The 17,652-nt window shown below is 42.7% G+C and overlaps 2 protein-coding genes across 6 annotated transcripts in view; one reads left to right on the plus strand and one right to left on the minus strand.

Annotated features, from left to right (window-relative positions):
- The window catches only part of LOC132453758 (homeobox protein unc-4 homolog), a 3,753-nt gene extending 1,602 nt beyond the window's left edge, over positions 1-2,151 (minus strand). Inside the window, exons 1-2 of the mRNA XM_060046702.1 lie at positions 1,342-2,151; positions 334-516 (exon numbers count right to left, since the gene is read on the minus strand). Of these exons, the coding sequence (XP_059902685.1) occupies positions 334-516; positions 1,342-1,599 (441 nt within the window). The 5' untranslated portion in view covers positions 1,600-2,151. The remainder of the gene's footprint in view (positions 1-333; positions 517-1,341) is intronic.
- A 10,530-nt stretch (positions 2,152-12,681) lies between these two features.
- On the plus strand, positions 12,682-17,597 carry LOC132453485 (ubinuclein-1-like). 5 transcript variants are annotated; one of them, XM_060046356.1, is made up of 12 exons: positions 12,683-12,998; positions 13,138-13,242; positions 13,482-13,580; positions 13,806-13,946; positions 14,197-14,294; positions 14,454-14,991; positions 15,233-15,336; positions 15,615-15,728; positions 15,972-16,115; positions 16,223-16,273; positions 16,354-16,985; positions 17,085-17,597. In XM_060046356.1, exons 1-12 carry the CDS (start codon positions 12,738-12,740, stop codon positions 17,135-17,137), a joined length of 2,340 nt encoding a protein of 779 aa, XP_059902339.1. In that variant the 5' UTR covers positions 12,683-12,737; the 3' UTR covers positions 17,138-17,597. The 5 variants fall into 5 exon arrangements, with proteins under 5 accessions (XP_059902342.1, XP_059902339.1, XP_059902341.1 ...); XM_060046358.1 differs by having other exon boundaries at positions 13,141-13,242; XM_060046357.1 differs by having other exon boundaries at positions 12,684-12,998; positions 16,357-16,985.
- Positions 17,598-17,652: the final 55 nt, after the last annotated feature.

Consider the following 17,652-nt stretch of genomic DNA (forward strand, 5'->3'; position numbering starts at 1 on the left):
CTCGTCACGTGATATTTTTCTATCCATAGAGCCAGATTGCTTCACAACCCCCCTTGTTTTATTAACCCATAAATCAATAGGTTGTCAGCATGCATAATTCAAGACCCTTATTGTTGCCTTGATAATTAACAAAAAACGAAATCGGTGTCGGGCAGGCCTTTAACAAAACACATTGTGTTATGATCCTTTGTGTGGGATGAGAATAAAATGTTGCTTGACATGATTTCAAATGTGTTAACCACAGGCTTGTCTAATGGCGAAAAACTCATTGCACAGACAACAGTATTAATTAAGCAGGTCATTCATTCATTGAAGGTGTGTTGCTGTCTTTACCTGAACCCGTGACTCTACGAGGTCAAGTCTGAGGGCCAGCGCCTCTCGCATGAAAACGTCCGGATAGTGACTCTCGTTAAAAGCTTTCTCCAATTCTTCCAGCTGCCAGCCGGTAAAATTCGTCCTCGTGCGTCTTCGTTTACAGCCCGGGCTATCCTTATCCGGGTCTCCAGAATCTACAAGGACGGGATTTAGATAGGAGTTAAGAGGTTTGCTAATCTCACGTTAGGCTTTATTTATGTCTCTATGTAGGCCCACATATAGGCCTAAGTATGTATGGATGTAAGTGTATGTGTGTGTGTGTGTGTGTGTGTGTGTGTGTGTGTGTGTGTGTGTGTGTGTGTGTGTGTGTGTGTGTGTGTGTGTGTGTGTGTGTGTGTGTGTGTGTGTGTGCGTGCGTGCGTGCGTGCGTGCGTGCGTGCGTGCGTGCGTGTGTGTGTGTGTGTGTGTGTGTGTGTATGTGTGTGTGTGTGTGTGTGTGTGTGTGTGTGTGTGCGTGTGTTTGTTTGTTTGTGTGTGTTCATACGCATGGGTGTGTATATGAAAAACAGAAAAAAGTGAGCTATATTATATATTTCATTCTACAATATCTACGATGTTCTATCAATATCTTGATCTGTGTTGGGAATGGTTGATAAATGTGAGCATTGTTGCTCTTATAGGCTCCACCAATCAAAAATATTTGGTGAAGTTTTATCATTTATTAGAATCAATAACATCATGCTATAATTCAATAGACCAACCCGATGTACCCAATGTTTCGAACACAATGCACACGCCTCCCTGTTCTTGTTGTGTGCTTGTTTTGTAAACCTGCAACTTACGTTCCAGCAACTTAAGTTGAGTGGAAGCAAACCATGCCATATTTTGCAAGAGACTGACTCTGTCAGGCACGTCAGCATCGATGGCAGTAGTACAGCATAGCTTTTTTTTTTAGAAAGGACCCAACAACAAAAAAAAAAACGCAAACCTGCATGAGATGCATTCAGTGAAAGCTCACCTGAGAGTTTTGTACTGCCCGTCCCCGTTGAGTCCACAGCCCGAGGAAAGGAGTGTGTTGGAAGTGACCGAGGCCGAGCAAGACCCGTTAAGTAATCCATCTATAGAGAACGGGACGCTGCCGGCGGACTGCAGCTGGTGACTGCCAGCAAGCTCGTAGACGTGGTGGTGGTGGTGGTGATGGCCAAGGGGATAAGGGAAGCCGACCAACCCGCCCAAGGAGCCCCCGAACTGGGCATGAGGATGCTCGAGCACTCGACTGTCCATGCTCGCCCGAGCTGTGGCGGGGACCGACGTGTAGATGCAGAGGGAGGAGGAGTATGGCTAAACATGCAGTCCAAAAAGTACACAAAAAAGAGGACAGGAAGAGGTGAGAAGAAGCGATGGGGAGGGAAAAAAAAAGATGGAGTGGGAAGGAATCCCCACGCAACGTACTCCGCTCGGGTTGTTGTCGTCGTCGTAGTCGGTTTACAGCGAGGCGCTGAGCGAAAGACTACGAGGTTTATACTTCCAGCGGAGATGTCAGCCCCGCTCTTTGCCTCCGCGCGAGGCAGCTCATTAGGACCACTCGATCCGCTCGCGGGACCAATAAGAAGCGTTAATCGTCCGGTGACGTCAGAGGCGCGGTCATCGGAGAGACAGAGCGAGCGTGTGTGTTTGTCTGTGTGTGTGTGTGTGTGTGTGTGTGTGTGTGTGTGTGTGTGTGTGTGTGTGTGTGTGTGTGTGTGTGTGTGTGTGTGTGTGTGTGTGTGTGTGTGTGTGTGTGTGTGTGTGTGTGTGTGTGTTTTTTTTAGATCGATGGCTAATTACACCTGGCGTCGCCCTCTGATTCCGCCCTGTCAAAACAACGACGGCGAGGCCCGCCGCGTGGAGGGGAGATAAGTGACTGATGTGCATTTACACTCCATAAACACATAACGCGTTCCTTCCTGGTAGAAGAAAAATACGTTTTTTTATTCCTAATAAATAGCCCAATGAATAACTTACTTCCCGTCACGTTGTTGACTAGCCCCTCTCTCTCTCTCTCTCTCTCTCTCTCTCTCTCTCTCTCTCTCTCTCTCTCTCTCTCCTCTCTCTCTCTCTCTCTCTCTCTCTCTCTCTCTCTCTCTCTCTCTCTCTCTCTCTCTCTCTCTCTCTCTCTCTCTCTCTCTCTCTCTCTCTCTCTCTCTCTCTCTCTCTCTCTCTCTCCCTCGCTCTATCTCCATGTGAAAGTGCTGTTTTTACAGCGGTATCGAGCGTGAGATTGATCCAATAACAGCGCTTCCATTATCCTCCTTTCACGAGCTGTCACATCCCATCCTGAGCTACAAGCCCTTCTCCGTCTGTGTCTCTCGCGCCGTGGTCCGACCCACGCGCATGGACGCATGCTTTGGCCTAAATACCCACGACTAATGGGATGCTTTTGCATCATCGTTTATTTGAATACGCTGGAAATGGGCTGCTATAGGTGTATTGTAAGGGTGAAGAGGTCAACATTTTACCTTTTTGTTTGGTATTCTGACTGGATTTGTGTAACTTCTCAATAGGTCACAGGCGCTTTATTAGTTGTTACACGCTAACGTCGCAACGCGTGCTGAAACTTCAAAATAAAGGTCTTTAGTTATCCGGTACGTTGTTTGATTCAGTCAGGCTATCATAATACACCAATAGAGGGCAGGAGTGGGCGTTTTGGAGTACCTTTAAAAAAACAAAAAAAATGTTTTTTGTGGAATTAGTGATATTTATTGGCCAATGTAGTATTCTCCACGAATAACCCAGAAAAAAGGCTGAATGTTTAACCCAGGAACAGTGATTCAAACCAAACAATTAAAACATCAAACTATAACATCATGCCTTAAACTTTTGTTATTTTGAAATGGTGCCAACTGTACTCATTAATAATTCCATTGCAACCAATAAATTAATATTTTGTTATATTTAGTTACTTTTGTATATTCGCAATTCATTGAAATTGGGTCAGATAGGTCCAAGGTATAGCCTAACTCACTATTCATTAAATGTAATGATGCCTTTGGAGTTAGGGTTAGGATAAACATTTCATAATCTTGCAGGAAAGGGCCGAATGAAAATAAAAATAAAAGTCTCATGTTTTAAATGGATTTATCCAACGGGGAAAGGGCCGTTTTCTTAAGTGTGTTAATTTAGTTTGAACAACAATGTAGTGCTTGATTAGCCATAAACGTTGGCATCGAGAATCTACGTAGTCCCATCCGTTTTTTGCCTCTTTAAATATCTTCGGGGGCGGGGTTGGGGGAGGGCTAAAAGAGGGGGGGGGGGGGTATACAGATTATACATATAAATTGTAAACGGTGTTTTAGGGGGCAAATCTCGCCGGAGGCATTGACGGTTTCATTTTGTGTTCAATTTCTTGACAGAAAGCCACCCGCGTGCTGGTGAATACTGAATGGTAATCAGAGCTGGTTGAATAAGTGGCCCCTTCCATTACTGTGAATTAATTCGACTTTATTTATCCAATTTCTGGAGCTGACAGAATGTTAATTTGGGTTGAGATTTCTCTATGCTGTTCCGCGCCTGACCCCGTAGCCCTGGATTGGCGTGTTGTAATAACCCGAATCTTTCACCAGAAGCTCCGGTAATTGTTACCTTATTAGCATGTAAATTGTTTAATTAATATTATTATGAAGAACCATATAATCCCTCCCGTTACTTGACCCAGAGTCCACCACACATGAGCAGGCTCCCCTGCATGTCAATGTCTCGTTTCTTAAACGACTCTTTAATGTCCCTTGTTCACTGACTGTAAACCCCCCTCTCCGATCTCGGCGGAACTTCATGTCTTGAGAGGGTTTCTTTTGGTGGCAAATCTTTTGACGCTCACTCTGGTCTCCCTTTTTTATTTCTCTTATGATTTTTAATCATTATTTCTGAGCTGCAGCTTATAATATTCATTCAACGTGCAACGTGTTTTTTTTTAACAGCACAATCCAATGGCCTCTTGTCATTTGGTTATAAAAACTGTTGACAAGAAAGGCAGATGACCCCCCCCCCCCCCCCCCCCCCCCCCCCAAATCATCCTCACCCCACCTCCGCCCCCACCAGCTTCCAAGCCACCGCGCGAGCCAAACGCACGCGGCGCTCGATGAAAAGCAGCCCTTGACATGCTGTCCTGGGAGACGCAGCATTTAATTCGACTTTTTTCCTTCCTTCCGCTTTTCACTGAGCACGAGTGACATTGTCAGATGCTAGCTTTAATTAACTTGATAATAAGATGTGCACGACTCACATACAAGCCGGGGTTCTGCTTGCCTGGTTGCTTCTCCTTGTTACCTCCCCCCCCTCTCTCTCTCTCTCTCTCTCTCTCTCTCTCTCTCTCTCTCTCTCTCTCTCTCTCTCTCTCTCTCTCTCTCTCTCTCTCTCTCTCTCTCTCTCTCTCTCTCTCTCTCTCTCTCTCTCTCTCTCTCTCTCTCTCTCTCTCTTTCTCCTCTTTCTCTCTCTCTCTCTACCCCCCCCTCCCCTCATGAGGGTGATTTCTTTCTCGGTGGCTTTCTGTCACTCTTTATTTACACATTTTAAACCAGTTTGTTAAATGCTCCACGTTTCTTTCCAAAGCTCATAGTCCGGGTAACACGCCTTTGTTTCTATTATTTGATAGAACATCTGTTACCATGATCTTGTTAAACAATGGCACTCTAATCAGGTGGTGATAATGCTAAAATGCACTGACTGGCCCATAGCCTATCCAAGAAAAGATAACTTTCCACTTTCTGTAGGCCTAATATGTTTTCTAAAAAGGTTGACAACCAGAAGATCTTATTAATAATGTTAGTGAATAGGGTAAAATGATTGTATTATTTAATAAGATAAATACGTAGTTACAACCATCTACATCTAGCTGTTATTGGTAGTTGCTTTATGTTAATCTATATATTGCTAAGACCACATCACACACTTCAGATCCAGCTGACATCCATGATCTTATGGTTTGTTTATGCAACAATCAGAATGGTTGTTTATTATGTTCATCTAGCAAGGAGATAAGAAAAATTGAATACAAAGATGTCCATTAATAACATGTCAAACGTAATTAATTTGTGATACTTCTATAAATATATACATTCTAAGGTTCGGTTGTATTAAAGGTGTATTAAAGGCTTAAAGGAAGGGTCAGCATTTCTTGTCATATTTGTTGAAGTTCTCTTCACATCCCGGCAGCAATCGATCAAATGGTTTGACAATCTATTACAAATTAATCTGTTATCTGTTTTTGTCAAAGGCCTGTAATTCGGCCCGATGAAATGATTGGATGCATGCTTACCGGCTCTATCTATCTCCCTTCCTGGGTACCTGCGCACGACCAGAGACTGCCACAAGGCTACCAATTGCTGAAGCTAGCCAGCTATACCATTTGCATTTACATTTAGGGCATTTAGCAGATGCCCTAAATGTATACCAATTTGTTTTAGGGGAGTGGCTATGGCTGGGGGGGACTATTTTGGTTTATCCTGGTTGGTTGTTTCGTAATTGCCTACCCTACCTTTATTGCCCCACTCACAGCAGATGACAGATGTTAATAAAGATGGACATATGAGAGGAAGGCTTTTATTTTGAAATGGTTCCAACTGTCGTTAAATGTGTTCTAAGTGGATTTGAACTGGCCCCTCAAGACCATTGATGAGGAGCATATAGAGATGCTACAAAGTAAATGGAACTGCCACTCTAAAAAACAGGGATGGATCAATAGGTTTAATGATTTTTGGTAATTTAACCAGTTAGATTTGGACAGTGTGGGTCCCATTCTAACATGTATCTGTGCAAGTTTAAGCCAACAATATCTCTTAGGATCCTGTTAGGATCTCACACAATGTTTTTGTGATAGATCTAACAAATCCTGTCTTTGTAACCACGTGATCTACAAAGTACAGTATTCTTTCTTTATTTTTAATAACCCTTAATCACCGATAGAGTATCAAATGGCTTTACAATATCGTATGACACCCCCCTAACCTAGCCCCACCACTATTATTTCAATGTTTTGTTTCAGAAAAGAATATGTTCACCATTAGTCCTGGACCTAAATTACTAGATAAAGCCGTCATTCCTGTTGAAAAGTGTTAACTCCATTTTCAGGCACATGGATTTATCAAAAAAGTAATTGTGAGAAACAAAGCAACAGAGAGAACCGACTTTCTTAAAAGATTGCAGGCCTACCAATTAGTTTGTTTGGTAGTTACCATCAGTCATTAGTCTGCACAGTGTTTACGTGAAGTCAGAGCGGGAGGATTCCCATGTGTTTCCTGAGTTTCCCTGCAGGTGTACTCCGGTTTCATCCTATACCCCCACATGCAAGCATCAGGCTCGTTGCTTCATTGGCTTATTGGAGTTCCGGAATTGTCTGACAGTGTGACTGTAGGGTTGAGCTCATGACCCTGCTAGATAAAAAAAAATGAAATGGGATGGATGGTGGGTGCAGGGTTGGATGGGTGGATGTGTGGAACACATGTGGGTGGTGCGGATGGATAGATGGATGGGTGGTGGTGGGGTGGAGGGTGGAGGGTTGGAACCCGTGTGGGCGGTGTGGATGGGTGGAGGGTTGGAGGGTGGAGGGTTGGAGGGTGGAGGGTTGGAGGGTGGAGGGTTGGAGGGTGGAGGGTTGGAGGGTGGAGGGTTGGAGGGTGGAGGGTTGGAGGGTGGAGGGTTGGAGGGTGGAGGGTTGGAGGGTGGAGGGGTAGAACCCGTGTGGGTGGTGTGGATGGGTGGTGCACATTAAGAACATTCAGAGTCCTTATAAAAATCACCAGTGTTCTCGGGTCTCCGTTCATTAAAGTTGCAGCACATCAAACACATGTAAACGTGATCTGCTGATTAATAATTAGCACTGAACTCCTCACAGAACTAAACTGTGCGCTCTGGTGCCAGAGAATCAGGGGCATCGGGACCTCGTTCTAACCACCTCGCCAACGTTCACAACCCGCGTGAACCCTCACAGAGCACTTGGTGTTTCTCTCGAGACAAGGCATCAAAGTAATATTCATTGTTAATTAGCAAACCAAGGTGATGGTTAATTACTCAATTACGACAAGCAAGTTAATTTTTAACTATCTAAGTGGAGCCCCATGATTATATAGTTGATTTATTTATAATTAAGATCTAGCTCATTTAAATTAATTGTCAAACGGTGATTGTGATCCTGGAAGCGGTTTTGCAGCCCAAACCAACTCAACTCTATACGATTCCAATTAGGGTAAAGAGGATTTTGTATATTGGTATTTTTTTTCCCTAGCACCTAATAAAGGCTTTGATAATTTAGACCATTTCCTTCTGATCCTGTGTGAGTGCTGGGTCCTACTAATCCAATGCAATTAGAACTTTTTCTCCCCTAATTATCAGCATAATTGAGCCGCCGACAGAATATAATGGGAGAGGCAAATTGTGATTGAATTGAAGTTTCCTCTTTAATTTGCCCCTTTCTTATAGGAAGATGAAATAAAATGTAATTCGAATTATCTCAGTTCACACTGATAACAACCCTCCCTGTAAAACTTTCTCAACGTTTACGTCAAGAGGAGTTTAAAATGGGTCTTGCACTTAATAATACAAACTTCTATTAGAGCAATCATTTCTATTCAATTAAGAGTGACTTATCACCTTTGCTGAAACGTGCTTATTATGCCAAACGCTGGTGCTTGAAGGAGTCCAAAATGTCCTTTTAATTGTTATCAGCCCATCAATCAGTCTGTGCTCTCACTCTTTCATACATCTTTTTCTTTCCTCTCCCCCTTCTCCCTCCTTCTCTCTCCATCTATCCCTCCATCTCTCTCCCTCCATTTCCCTCCCTCCCTCACCCCTCATCTTTGAGAGCTGGTTCCCTGCCTTGGCTTGAGCCACATGGAATAGACCTAATTTACTACAGCCACCCTGGGGAAATTTGCTATGCAGATTAACATTTTCAAAATATAGTAATGACATAATTTGAGAAACGGTGACAGGAATTTGGTCTCTAGTATCTGGTACATTAATCAAATGCATGCGTTTTCTTTTCAACGTGGCATACTTTATTCTCATTCCACACATAAAAGTATCAGAAATGCGTATGTGTGCGTCTATTTGTGTGTGGTGTGTTGGTGTTACGTTTTTTAGTGTGTGCGTGTGCATTCTATGTGTGTATGCATGTATGTGCCTGTATTTGTGTTTATGTATGTGTGTGTGTGTTTGTTTGTTTGTGTCTGTGTGTGCTTGCGAGTGTGTGTTTGTTTATATATGTGCGTATGTGTTCATGTGTGTGTGTCTGTTTGTGTCTGTGTATATATGTGTTTATGTGTGTGTGTGTGTGTGTGTGTGTGTGTGTGTGCGTGCGTGCGTGCGTGTGTGCGTGCGTGTGTGTGTGTGTGATTTTGTGTGTGTATGTGTGTTTGTGTGTGTGAAGCTAATGTTTTGATGTGATGGGCGTACACACTGGATCAAAGTCCACGCAGCCACTGGCTAGCTGCTCGAGCCCGACCGAACCATCTGTAAAAAGAGAATGGAGAGAAGGAGAGATGGAGGGAAGAAGAAGAAAACAAGCCCCCTTGAGGCTTGCTTAAACCCACTCTGTAAACGAGCAAAGATGTTTTAATTAGGAAGCAAGTTAACGTGCATCTAATTTTAATCACTTTAATAGATATGCAGCCAGTAGGGTTTGAGGCTGTATAAATTGAAATCACAGGCTTTCCTCACCCTCGGAAACAAAGAAACAATCTGAGAGGACCTCAAAGGTTTTCTTCTAAGGTGGCTATTTCTGACATGGCTCTTTCCCCTTTAGCTTTCTGTGAAAAGAGAACAGTAGAAAATAATGCTAATAAAGAAAATGAAAACAGTCAGTGCAAAAAACTGGCATAAGAGTAATTAGTTAAGTAGGTTAAAAGGCTATTGGATGTTTTTGTTTGTTTGTTAAATACTGAGTGCCCTGATGAACATCTTTTCTCTCTCACTCCTAACACTCGCTTTGCTAACAGTCTTAATGTTAGCCAAACTGCTAACACAGAGGGTAACAATTTGTGAACTCATTCATGTCTGAGTTAAATATATGAATGACTTATTTATGAGATTTGTATCATTTCTGATTAAGACAATCAATGTAAAAGTATGGTAAAACTACAACACACAATACTACAATACCACCTACAAAAATCACAAACTACAATACTATTCACTCCCATATACTAACTACTCACCACAGAATAGGCAAATACAATGTTAAACTATAATAGTACTCACTAAAAAGGCACAAATTTAGTTCAATACTACTCTCTACAACACTAGGCTGCTTAGTACAATGTTACTCACAAATATAATACTACTTATACAATACTACTCACTGGCTACTTTATTCACTTCAATACTGCTCGCTATAATACTGATGAATACAAACAATATAATCACAAAGAACCATCAGAGCAAGGGATACAGAAGGTAATCAATAAGCATGCAATGCGGGACAAAATAATTACCAAATTGATTAGGCAATAGCTAGGCTATTTTGTCAATACCGTAATGCTTAATAATTAATGACTATAACAACCACTGAATTGAAAGTATAAATTGTGTTAATGGTTAGTGTAAATATGGTATTGAACAGTGGTAGTTCATTATACTGTAGTTCATCATGAATCAGGTAATATAATTTTTAATTTAGCTTAAAATCAATATAACACAGATTTTTTTTTTATTAATCCTGGCCCTTTTATTTAATGCGCCAAGAAAACTACCAAAAATTAGTCAATAATTGCATTTGAATAAGTCCACATAGTTTGACACCCTCTTTCCTATTCTATCTAACATGCGCCTAATTGTTTACCGTCGCTTGTTTACATAAATACAAAATGCAGTGGGAGGGGAGAATAAAAGGAGGGTTAACACTCGGTACGCTAAGAATGTGCTTGAGAATTAATAACATTTTGTGGCAGATAATTACTTATCAATTAAAGCTGTTATCCTGTCTAATTAGGCACCGTTCATTAAATTCAGCCAATTTAAACCTTAATCAAAGTTAGCGGAGCCTGACACCATGGGTAAGTGGGACAGCGCCCCACAGTGGACGATTGATGACCTGCGGGCTCCGCGGAGGACTATTAAAGTTCTATACGCCGGATGATGAAGGCGCAGGAAACAAAGAAATAGACGGGCAGGTGAACAGAGCAAATAGATAAAACTGTATTTTTTGGGACGGCTTATTAAAAATAACGTTTAAAAGAGAACGCTGCCACTGAAAGGCCTATCCTACTTGACCTGGATATATAAGGGAATACAATCCTAGACATATTGAAGGCAATTTGAAAGCAAAACGATGTCTTTCAACGACGCACGTCGCCTACTTGGAATGTTAATTAATATTGGCTGTTGTTTGGTCTAGTTAATAAATGGGTGAATTATACACCTCGGGGGCACCGCCTTCCCAATCGGTTTAAATTATTCCTCCCGACATTGTCCTCCAATTTCCCCGCTCTGATCCTCCACTGATGGGGTCCCTGTCATGATCCAGTCTGGCCTGCACGCACGCACGCGCACACAAGGCGTGTACCCTGCCGTCTCCATCTGTCCGTCTTTGTTCTGCATGGGTGTATTTTAGCTCATTGCTTTCTGCATTTATTGATTCTTTTTTTTTTTTTCATTTGGTGCCTGCTCTGTTGGACCTCGCGCCGTCAGCGGAGGGTGGCAATATCTTCCATCCCATTAACTCGTTTGAGAGGCGAGGCTGGTTAAACAAAGGCGCCCGCAATCTGATCCCCCTTTCCCCTACCACTACCACGCCACACACGCGCACACACACACACACACACGCACACGCGCACACACACACACACACACACACACACACACACACACACACACACACACACACACACACACACACACACACACACACACACACACACACAGGCAAGCAAACACACGCGCACACATACACGTGAGGCACGCACAAACCCGTCCTATCACTCGCAGTCGCGCACTCAGTCTCCGTATCTCCCTTCTGTCCTGTTAGACAAAAAGGATCCATTCATTTGCACCAAGAGTCCACACCGTGAAATACCGTTCTAATTGCAAAGTGGGGGTCTCGTGTAGGTCGGTGTGGACTACACAGCAGGAATCATGTGGGAACAGAAAGCGTCACCATCTTCGGGTGATTTGTGAGCACTCGATGTATGGTGACGGGTTGCAATTATCCTGTTATAGTAGTTGTCAGAGACCATGCAATGAAAGGAATACAACGTTAGCCCCGAATTCAGAGGTGTCACAACACAAACAATTGATTGTGACACTTTCCATATGTTTGATCATATGATGCTATTTGAACCCTAACCTGAATTACTGTGTATTGGACCATTTACAATTATTACACAAATATTATTTTATTGTGTTAAACAAATAGGCCTTGAGTCTATATGATGCTATATGATATATGGTTTGTATATATATATAAATGTGTGTGTGTGTGTGTGTGTGTGTGTGTGTGTGTGTGTGTGTGTGTGTGTGTGTGTGTGCGTGTGTATCCATAGGCTATAAGACCCCTAAAACCAACTTCTCATTAACTGATTTTGTTGTTAGGCCTACCTTGTTATGATCTCCTGCTATGCACTTGACTAATAAAATAGATAAATGTTTTAAATGATAAAATGTGTTAGTGTACTAAAGATGTTCATTACAAACTTAGTCCTGCAGCACTTTACATTGTTAACCCCAACTGTATGTCTTAATAGTTTAAGATACAAAATGTATTATGTTGCCTCAAAAACTTTCACTAAATGGCTTAATGCATAGTTAAGTGTCATGAATACCCTATTAGAGCTCATATGCTATTGATTCTGGCAGTAAATCGTAACGGTAACCTAAACCATTTATTAAATTAAATATGGCCTGGGTATCTTTTTTTGTGCACTGTTGTGCAAAAAATATCCTTTGTATATTTTTATTTTTTCGGAAAAGATACGCTGCACATTTTTCATTACAACAATTAAACATTAATGGCTCAGTTTATTGAACATCAGGCAGGGAAACAGGCAGACAGACATTTACCAGTCATTGTCAAATAAATCTCGAGCGCCTTCATGTGGTCATTTGAATACAATGCAGTTCAACTCACAAATAACAGCCCGAGAGAGAGAGAGAGAGAGAGAGAGAGAGAGAGAGAGAGAGAGAGAGAGAGAGAGAGAGAGAGAGAGAGAGAGAGAGAGAGAGAGAGAGAGAGAGAGAGAGAGAGAGAGAGAGAGAGAGAGAGAGAGAGAGAGAGAGAGAGAGAGAGAGAGAGAGAGAGAGAGAGAGAGAGAGAGAGAGAGAGAGAGAGAGAGAGAGAGAGAGAGAGAGAGAGAGAGAGAGAGAGAGAGAGAGAGAGTTCACAGAGCGCACCTGCACGAGTGTTTTAATGAACGTGTTGGTCTATGTAGTCACGCGCGGTCCTCCCCACACTTACTATGACGATGGCCGAAGTCAGAAGAGTGCAGTTGACCATGTTTCCTTGCGATTTCTCTAGTTCCCCAACAGATGATAAGTCAACGTTGCACAGTAATGCAGCACCAAGTGCGCCTGCATCGGTAGCTCCCTCGGAGACTGAGGGAAAGGGTTCAGAAGTTACTCAGCCTCATTCGACCGTAAGATGCATGCTCAAATTATTCGAATCCAACGAACGCGCCTTTCCCGAGTTCAGCTATACGGAACTGGTGGAGAAACACAAGGTGGGCTTCCGGTTGGCCTGTTAAACACAGCAACACTAGTAGGCAATACCATTGCTGTGAAAGTGCCACTGAGGCAGAGCTGGCTCGGCAAAAGTTTGAAGATGTCAATCATACTGCTGCTTTGTATTTTTTTTTTCAGCAGAGTGGCTCCATTAAAGATGGGGCTCAGAACAAATCAGATGAGCGAGAAACTCCATACCATGAGGAACTGGCTGCCATTGCCCAACAATTTGAGAATAAATATGCAAGTGGCTCTCTGCATAGCATATCTCACTAAGAGATCCTTAAACCCACCTTTTTAATCAAAAACATTCACACACACACACACACAAGATATGTCTGGTAGACGGCTTGCTTGTCTCGCATGAATTTCAATTGTTTTTATTAGTTCAATCTGTTATTAGTTTATTCTTTAGAGACCATTTCTGTCCTCACTGGTTCCTGGAACCCCACTGTTAATGAGGCCTCTTTCTTTACCTACAGGGTGAGGTGAAGAAGAGGAAGAAGGACCGCATCCAAGACCTGGTTGATATTGGATATGGCTATGATGATGAAGACTCTTTCATTGACAACTCTGAGCCGGTGAGGAAGATGAGTTTATTGTGGACAATTTGTTTTATTTTAAATCTTGTTTAATCAATCCCAATTTGACAAGTGTTATCAACCATGGGGCAGCTGATATCCTTAGTGCTGGAAACTGGTAAATTGTGAGAAATGTCTTTCTGTTTGACATGATGTGTATTTTCGTGCTGGACTTGGAAATTGTAGTGTATTCCAAATGCGACCCTTGTGTTTTTTTTCCTTCAGTATGATGAACTTGTACCAGCCTCCCTCACAACAAAATATGGAGGATTCTACGTCAACTGTGGCGTACTTCAATTTCGCCACGTTTCCGACCCTGAGGTGGAAGATTTCACACAGAGAAGCATCAAACTGAAGCCTCCAAAGGTAGGCTATATGCTGCATTATGGTAGCCTGCAGGTATTTTATAATATTTAAAAGATTATAAATGAGAGCCACGACTTGGCTCTAAATACCATATATTCTGGGTTCAACATCAATGTCTGCGGTTAACCAGAGTACATTTAGTGTCTCTTTAATGACATTCATTTAAATTAAGTGACACACTTGGTGGTAAGATGGATAAAACCACTAAATGACCAATAATCAAATGTTAATGAAGTAATTGCATTTTCAGAAGCGTAAATCAATTGAAGGATCGGATAAACCCAAAAAGAGGCGCAGGAAAGAAGGGGAAAAACTGAAAAGGAAGGGGATTAACGTTTCCGTGGAAGGGTGAGAGATTTACGCAAGGCATGCCATTTCTTGGGATGTAAGGTCGTATTGACATTGTCTTGGTGGGAGAAGACAGACCTAGCAAAGTCAATTCATGAAGTGAAGGTTGGTAACTCACGGACACTCACAAAATGGCTCCTTTTTTGTTGTTCCTGGCAGTACTTTAACAGAAAAAGTGGTTGATGAACCAAAAAAAACTAAAAAGACAGCTGCCGGCCCTTTGAGTGTCACCAACATGTTAAAGAAGTTCAGAAGACAGAAGGAGAGGGAAATGCAGTTGCGGGGGGATAAAGGGGGGCAGTCTTTTGGATCACCAAGGTTTCCAATGTGTCCCGCGGACGCGGGAGGGGTTGGAGGAGTTGGAGGTGCTGGATTGGCTGATCCCCTGCTCAGTCTGATCGGCTCCACCAATGACCATGCACTTATCCAAGCTGCGGTTACGGTGGACTTCGACATTGACTTGGACTCTTTGTTAGACGCCACTGAAGATGTGTCCCATCTCAAAGCGGCTGAACACGCTACAGAGATGCATCCCGTCATGGCTTCTCCAGCCAGGGCAGATGTCCAGAACCTGTCCACAGTTCTGTTTCTGGACCAGCCTCAGACGGAGCTCAAAGGCGGCTTGGTATCTCAGCCTGGAACCCTACCTGAAGGCCTTTCACCAAAGGTAGAAGGGAGGATTGGAGAGCTGAAGTTGGTAAGCTTATGTTGGGGTTATTCCGTTTGGCGATTCCAAGCTAAAGGTACATGTTGGGGATTGTAGTTTCATAATTTGGACCTTGTAATCATTTGTCGGTTGGTGTAGAAATTAAGTGGCAGTTACACTTAACTGCCATGTAGGGAAAATGGAGAGACGCTCCCATGTTTTTAAGTTAACACTTATGTTAAGATGTATTTTTTTTTTACCACTCATGATGTGTTCATTCCAAATATTGCAGGATCCTCTAGAGCAGTTAAGGGATGCTATTGACAAAGTGATGCCAGAGCAGTTGGCCCGTTTCCATGACAACCGGCAGGCACACGCACAGGTCAAGTCCACAAAGTACGCTCACTCACGCCGAATTGGAATAGTTGATAGCTGAGGTTATGCCTCAGTAATTTAAATTTAGTTTTCAAGGGTTTCCTCACTCGGCAAGGAATTGGTACTCCAGTAACTTCCCTGGATTCCCTGATAAATTCCTCCCTTCACTTTGTAAATGATGGCCAAGTAATGTGAAGACATTTTTATTGTCTCCTAATCGGATATCGAAGGAATTCTTAAAGTTGAATGTATTTAGTAATCCCTAGTGCTTCACTCATCTACTTGTTTTTGTTTCTTAGGGGGTCAGATGAGAAGAAGCCCAGAGACCAGAGGGTGAACTCTGAGGATGAGGGGGAGGAGAAATTCGGGAAGAGAGGTCCCCAGAAGAAGTTCAAATGGAACGAAGAGATCAGGTCTGACCAAGGAAAGACACGGCTATCACAGCTGCCTGTCATTTGTTTCATTTTATTCACTGAATGGCTTTGTCTCAATAGGTGGATCCTTTTGGATACATAAGGCCAAAGGGGGAACTTTGTCTCTCAGAAACACTTTTACCATTCCAGTCATCTTGTAGTGAATCTTGTGAAGTTTGTTCTTCTTCTAACCAGATTGTTGTTGTAATATTTTTCTTTTTCTGTACATGCATGTACAAGCAGAGAGTTTCTGTGCCTTGTGGTGAAAGCAAAGATGGATAGATATGAAAATGAAAAGATTGAGGAGCAAGAAATGGAAGAGTACCTGAAATGCTTCCTTGACAACGAGATAAAAACTCTATGGCCCAAAGGATGGATGCAGCCAAGGTTAATTAACCTGTTTGTTCATCCTCACTGACGAAAAATTCACCATAAATCCTCCGTTTTTTTTCCCCCTTGATTAATTATATACGTACTAACTATTTGCTTCTTAGGCTACTGCTAAGAGAGAGCAAGAAATTTCTAGGTCAATCATCTTCCTCAGTGTAAGTACACCACATTTTTATTCCACAAAATCTTGCCCTTTTTAATCGTCTTGCATTACTGTTCACCTCTTCTTGTAAAGCAGAAGTCTGAAAAAAGAGAAGGCTGAGAAGAAAATGGCCTCCATCAACAGCGACTCTAACTGCCCGCATGGGTCCGCTGAATTACCCGATGGCCATTTCCACAGTGCTAGCTCCCCCGAAGAGTCTGCCCTCTCCCTGTACGCCGACAAAAAGCCTCTGAGTGAAGTCCTTGCCACAAATGCTAACCTCAATGTCGCTGTGTCAATGGGGGATGCCGGGGTCAAAGGGCTTGGCGCAGAACCTCCCACACTGACCGAAACTGCAGAAAAACCACAGCGTGGCGCCGACTCTGCGACCGCAGCTTCCATCCATTCACCACTGGACCTGCTGGCGGACCAAGCGCTGGCCCGAGGACTACTCTTTAATGCCGCAATTTGCCAGAAGCTTAAGGCTGTGGCCGCTTCCTCTGCCAAGGGCAAGTACTTGGACCTCAACAGTCCACCCTTCCCTCCCGCCGCGCCACAGTCCAGCCCTGTAGGTTTCCCAGCGGTCGGTAAGGGCCACCTCTTTGAAGTCGCTGCACCACCGCCTGCTCAGTTCCCAGGACTAGGGGAGGCTACAACAATGCAGGCTTTGGCAGATGACTGCACCACCATCCATTCACCGGGAGAACGCAACCATGTTGCACGCAGTGAGTTTGTGAGCTTGTGCTCATGATGCAGTGCATTGCAATGAAGTGGAATGGGCAGTTTAATAATTGCTGTACTAATTTGTATAATTTTTTTTCTAGACCGGACCAAGATTCTTGAGGAACAAGACATTGGAACCCGCGGGCAAATGTAAGCCCGAAATGTTGTCCACATATGGAGTTCACATAGCCTAGCCACAATAACGATCATAACGGTCTGAGCGAGTAATTAATAACTGGATCAAAGTTGTACTTTGATCCAGTTGTGTTGTATTGAATGTAATGAATTGCTGACTAATTACAAATACGTTGACTTGAAATGCAATGTTATTTTGTTGCCTTTTCTTTGATTCTAGATGAATATTAATAAACATTATACAAACATTTATTATATTTTCACTGTTTAAATAGCTAATTTGTAGGTTTCTTTCATTTTCTCAAATGTGCTGTGCGTCCCATTGACCTAGACTTTTCTTCACTTTAAAGTCATAACAAATGGTGCACAACCATGAAATGTTTCTTTTTTAAATGTTTTCATTGTTTGTCCGTATGGCAACTGTAATTACTGAATCAACCCAGAGCACTAATAAAATTTATTCATGGCATGATACCTTTCTTATTTTTCATGGTTAATGCTTCTTGGTTCACTAAAAGTTCTTTTTTTTTTTTC

Source organism: Gadus macrocephalus, chromosome 3 (genome assembly GCF_031168955.1).
Source record: "Gadus macrocephalus chromosome 3, ASM3116895v1".
Classification (NCBI taxonomy): domain Eukaryota; kingdom Metazoa; phylum Chordata; class Actinopteri; order Gadiformes; family Gadidae; genus Gadus; species Gadus macrocephalus.

Bases quoted from the DNA above. Each gene is read 5' to 3' on its own strand.
- LOC132453485 (XM_060046356.1), top strand. From the start codon at position 12,738: ATGACGATGGCCGAAGTCAGAAGAGTGCAGTTGACCATGTTTCCTTGC. The intron at 13,947-14,196 runs GTAGGCTATATG...TTGCATTTTCAG, and splicing joins TCAAACTGAAGCCTCCAAAG to AAGCGTAAATCAATTGAAGG. The intron at 16,116-16,222 runs GTTAATTAACCT...TTTGCTTCTTAG, and splicing joins AAAGGATGGATGCAGCCAAG to GCTACTGCTAAGAGAGAGCA.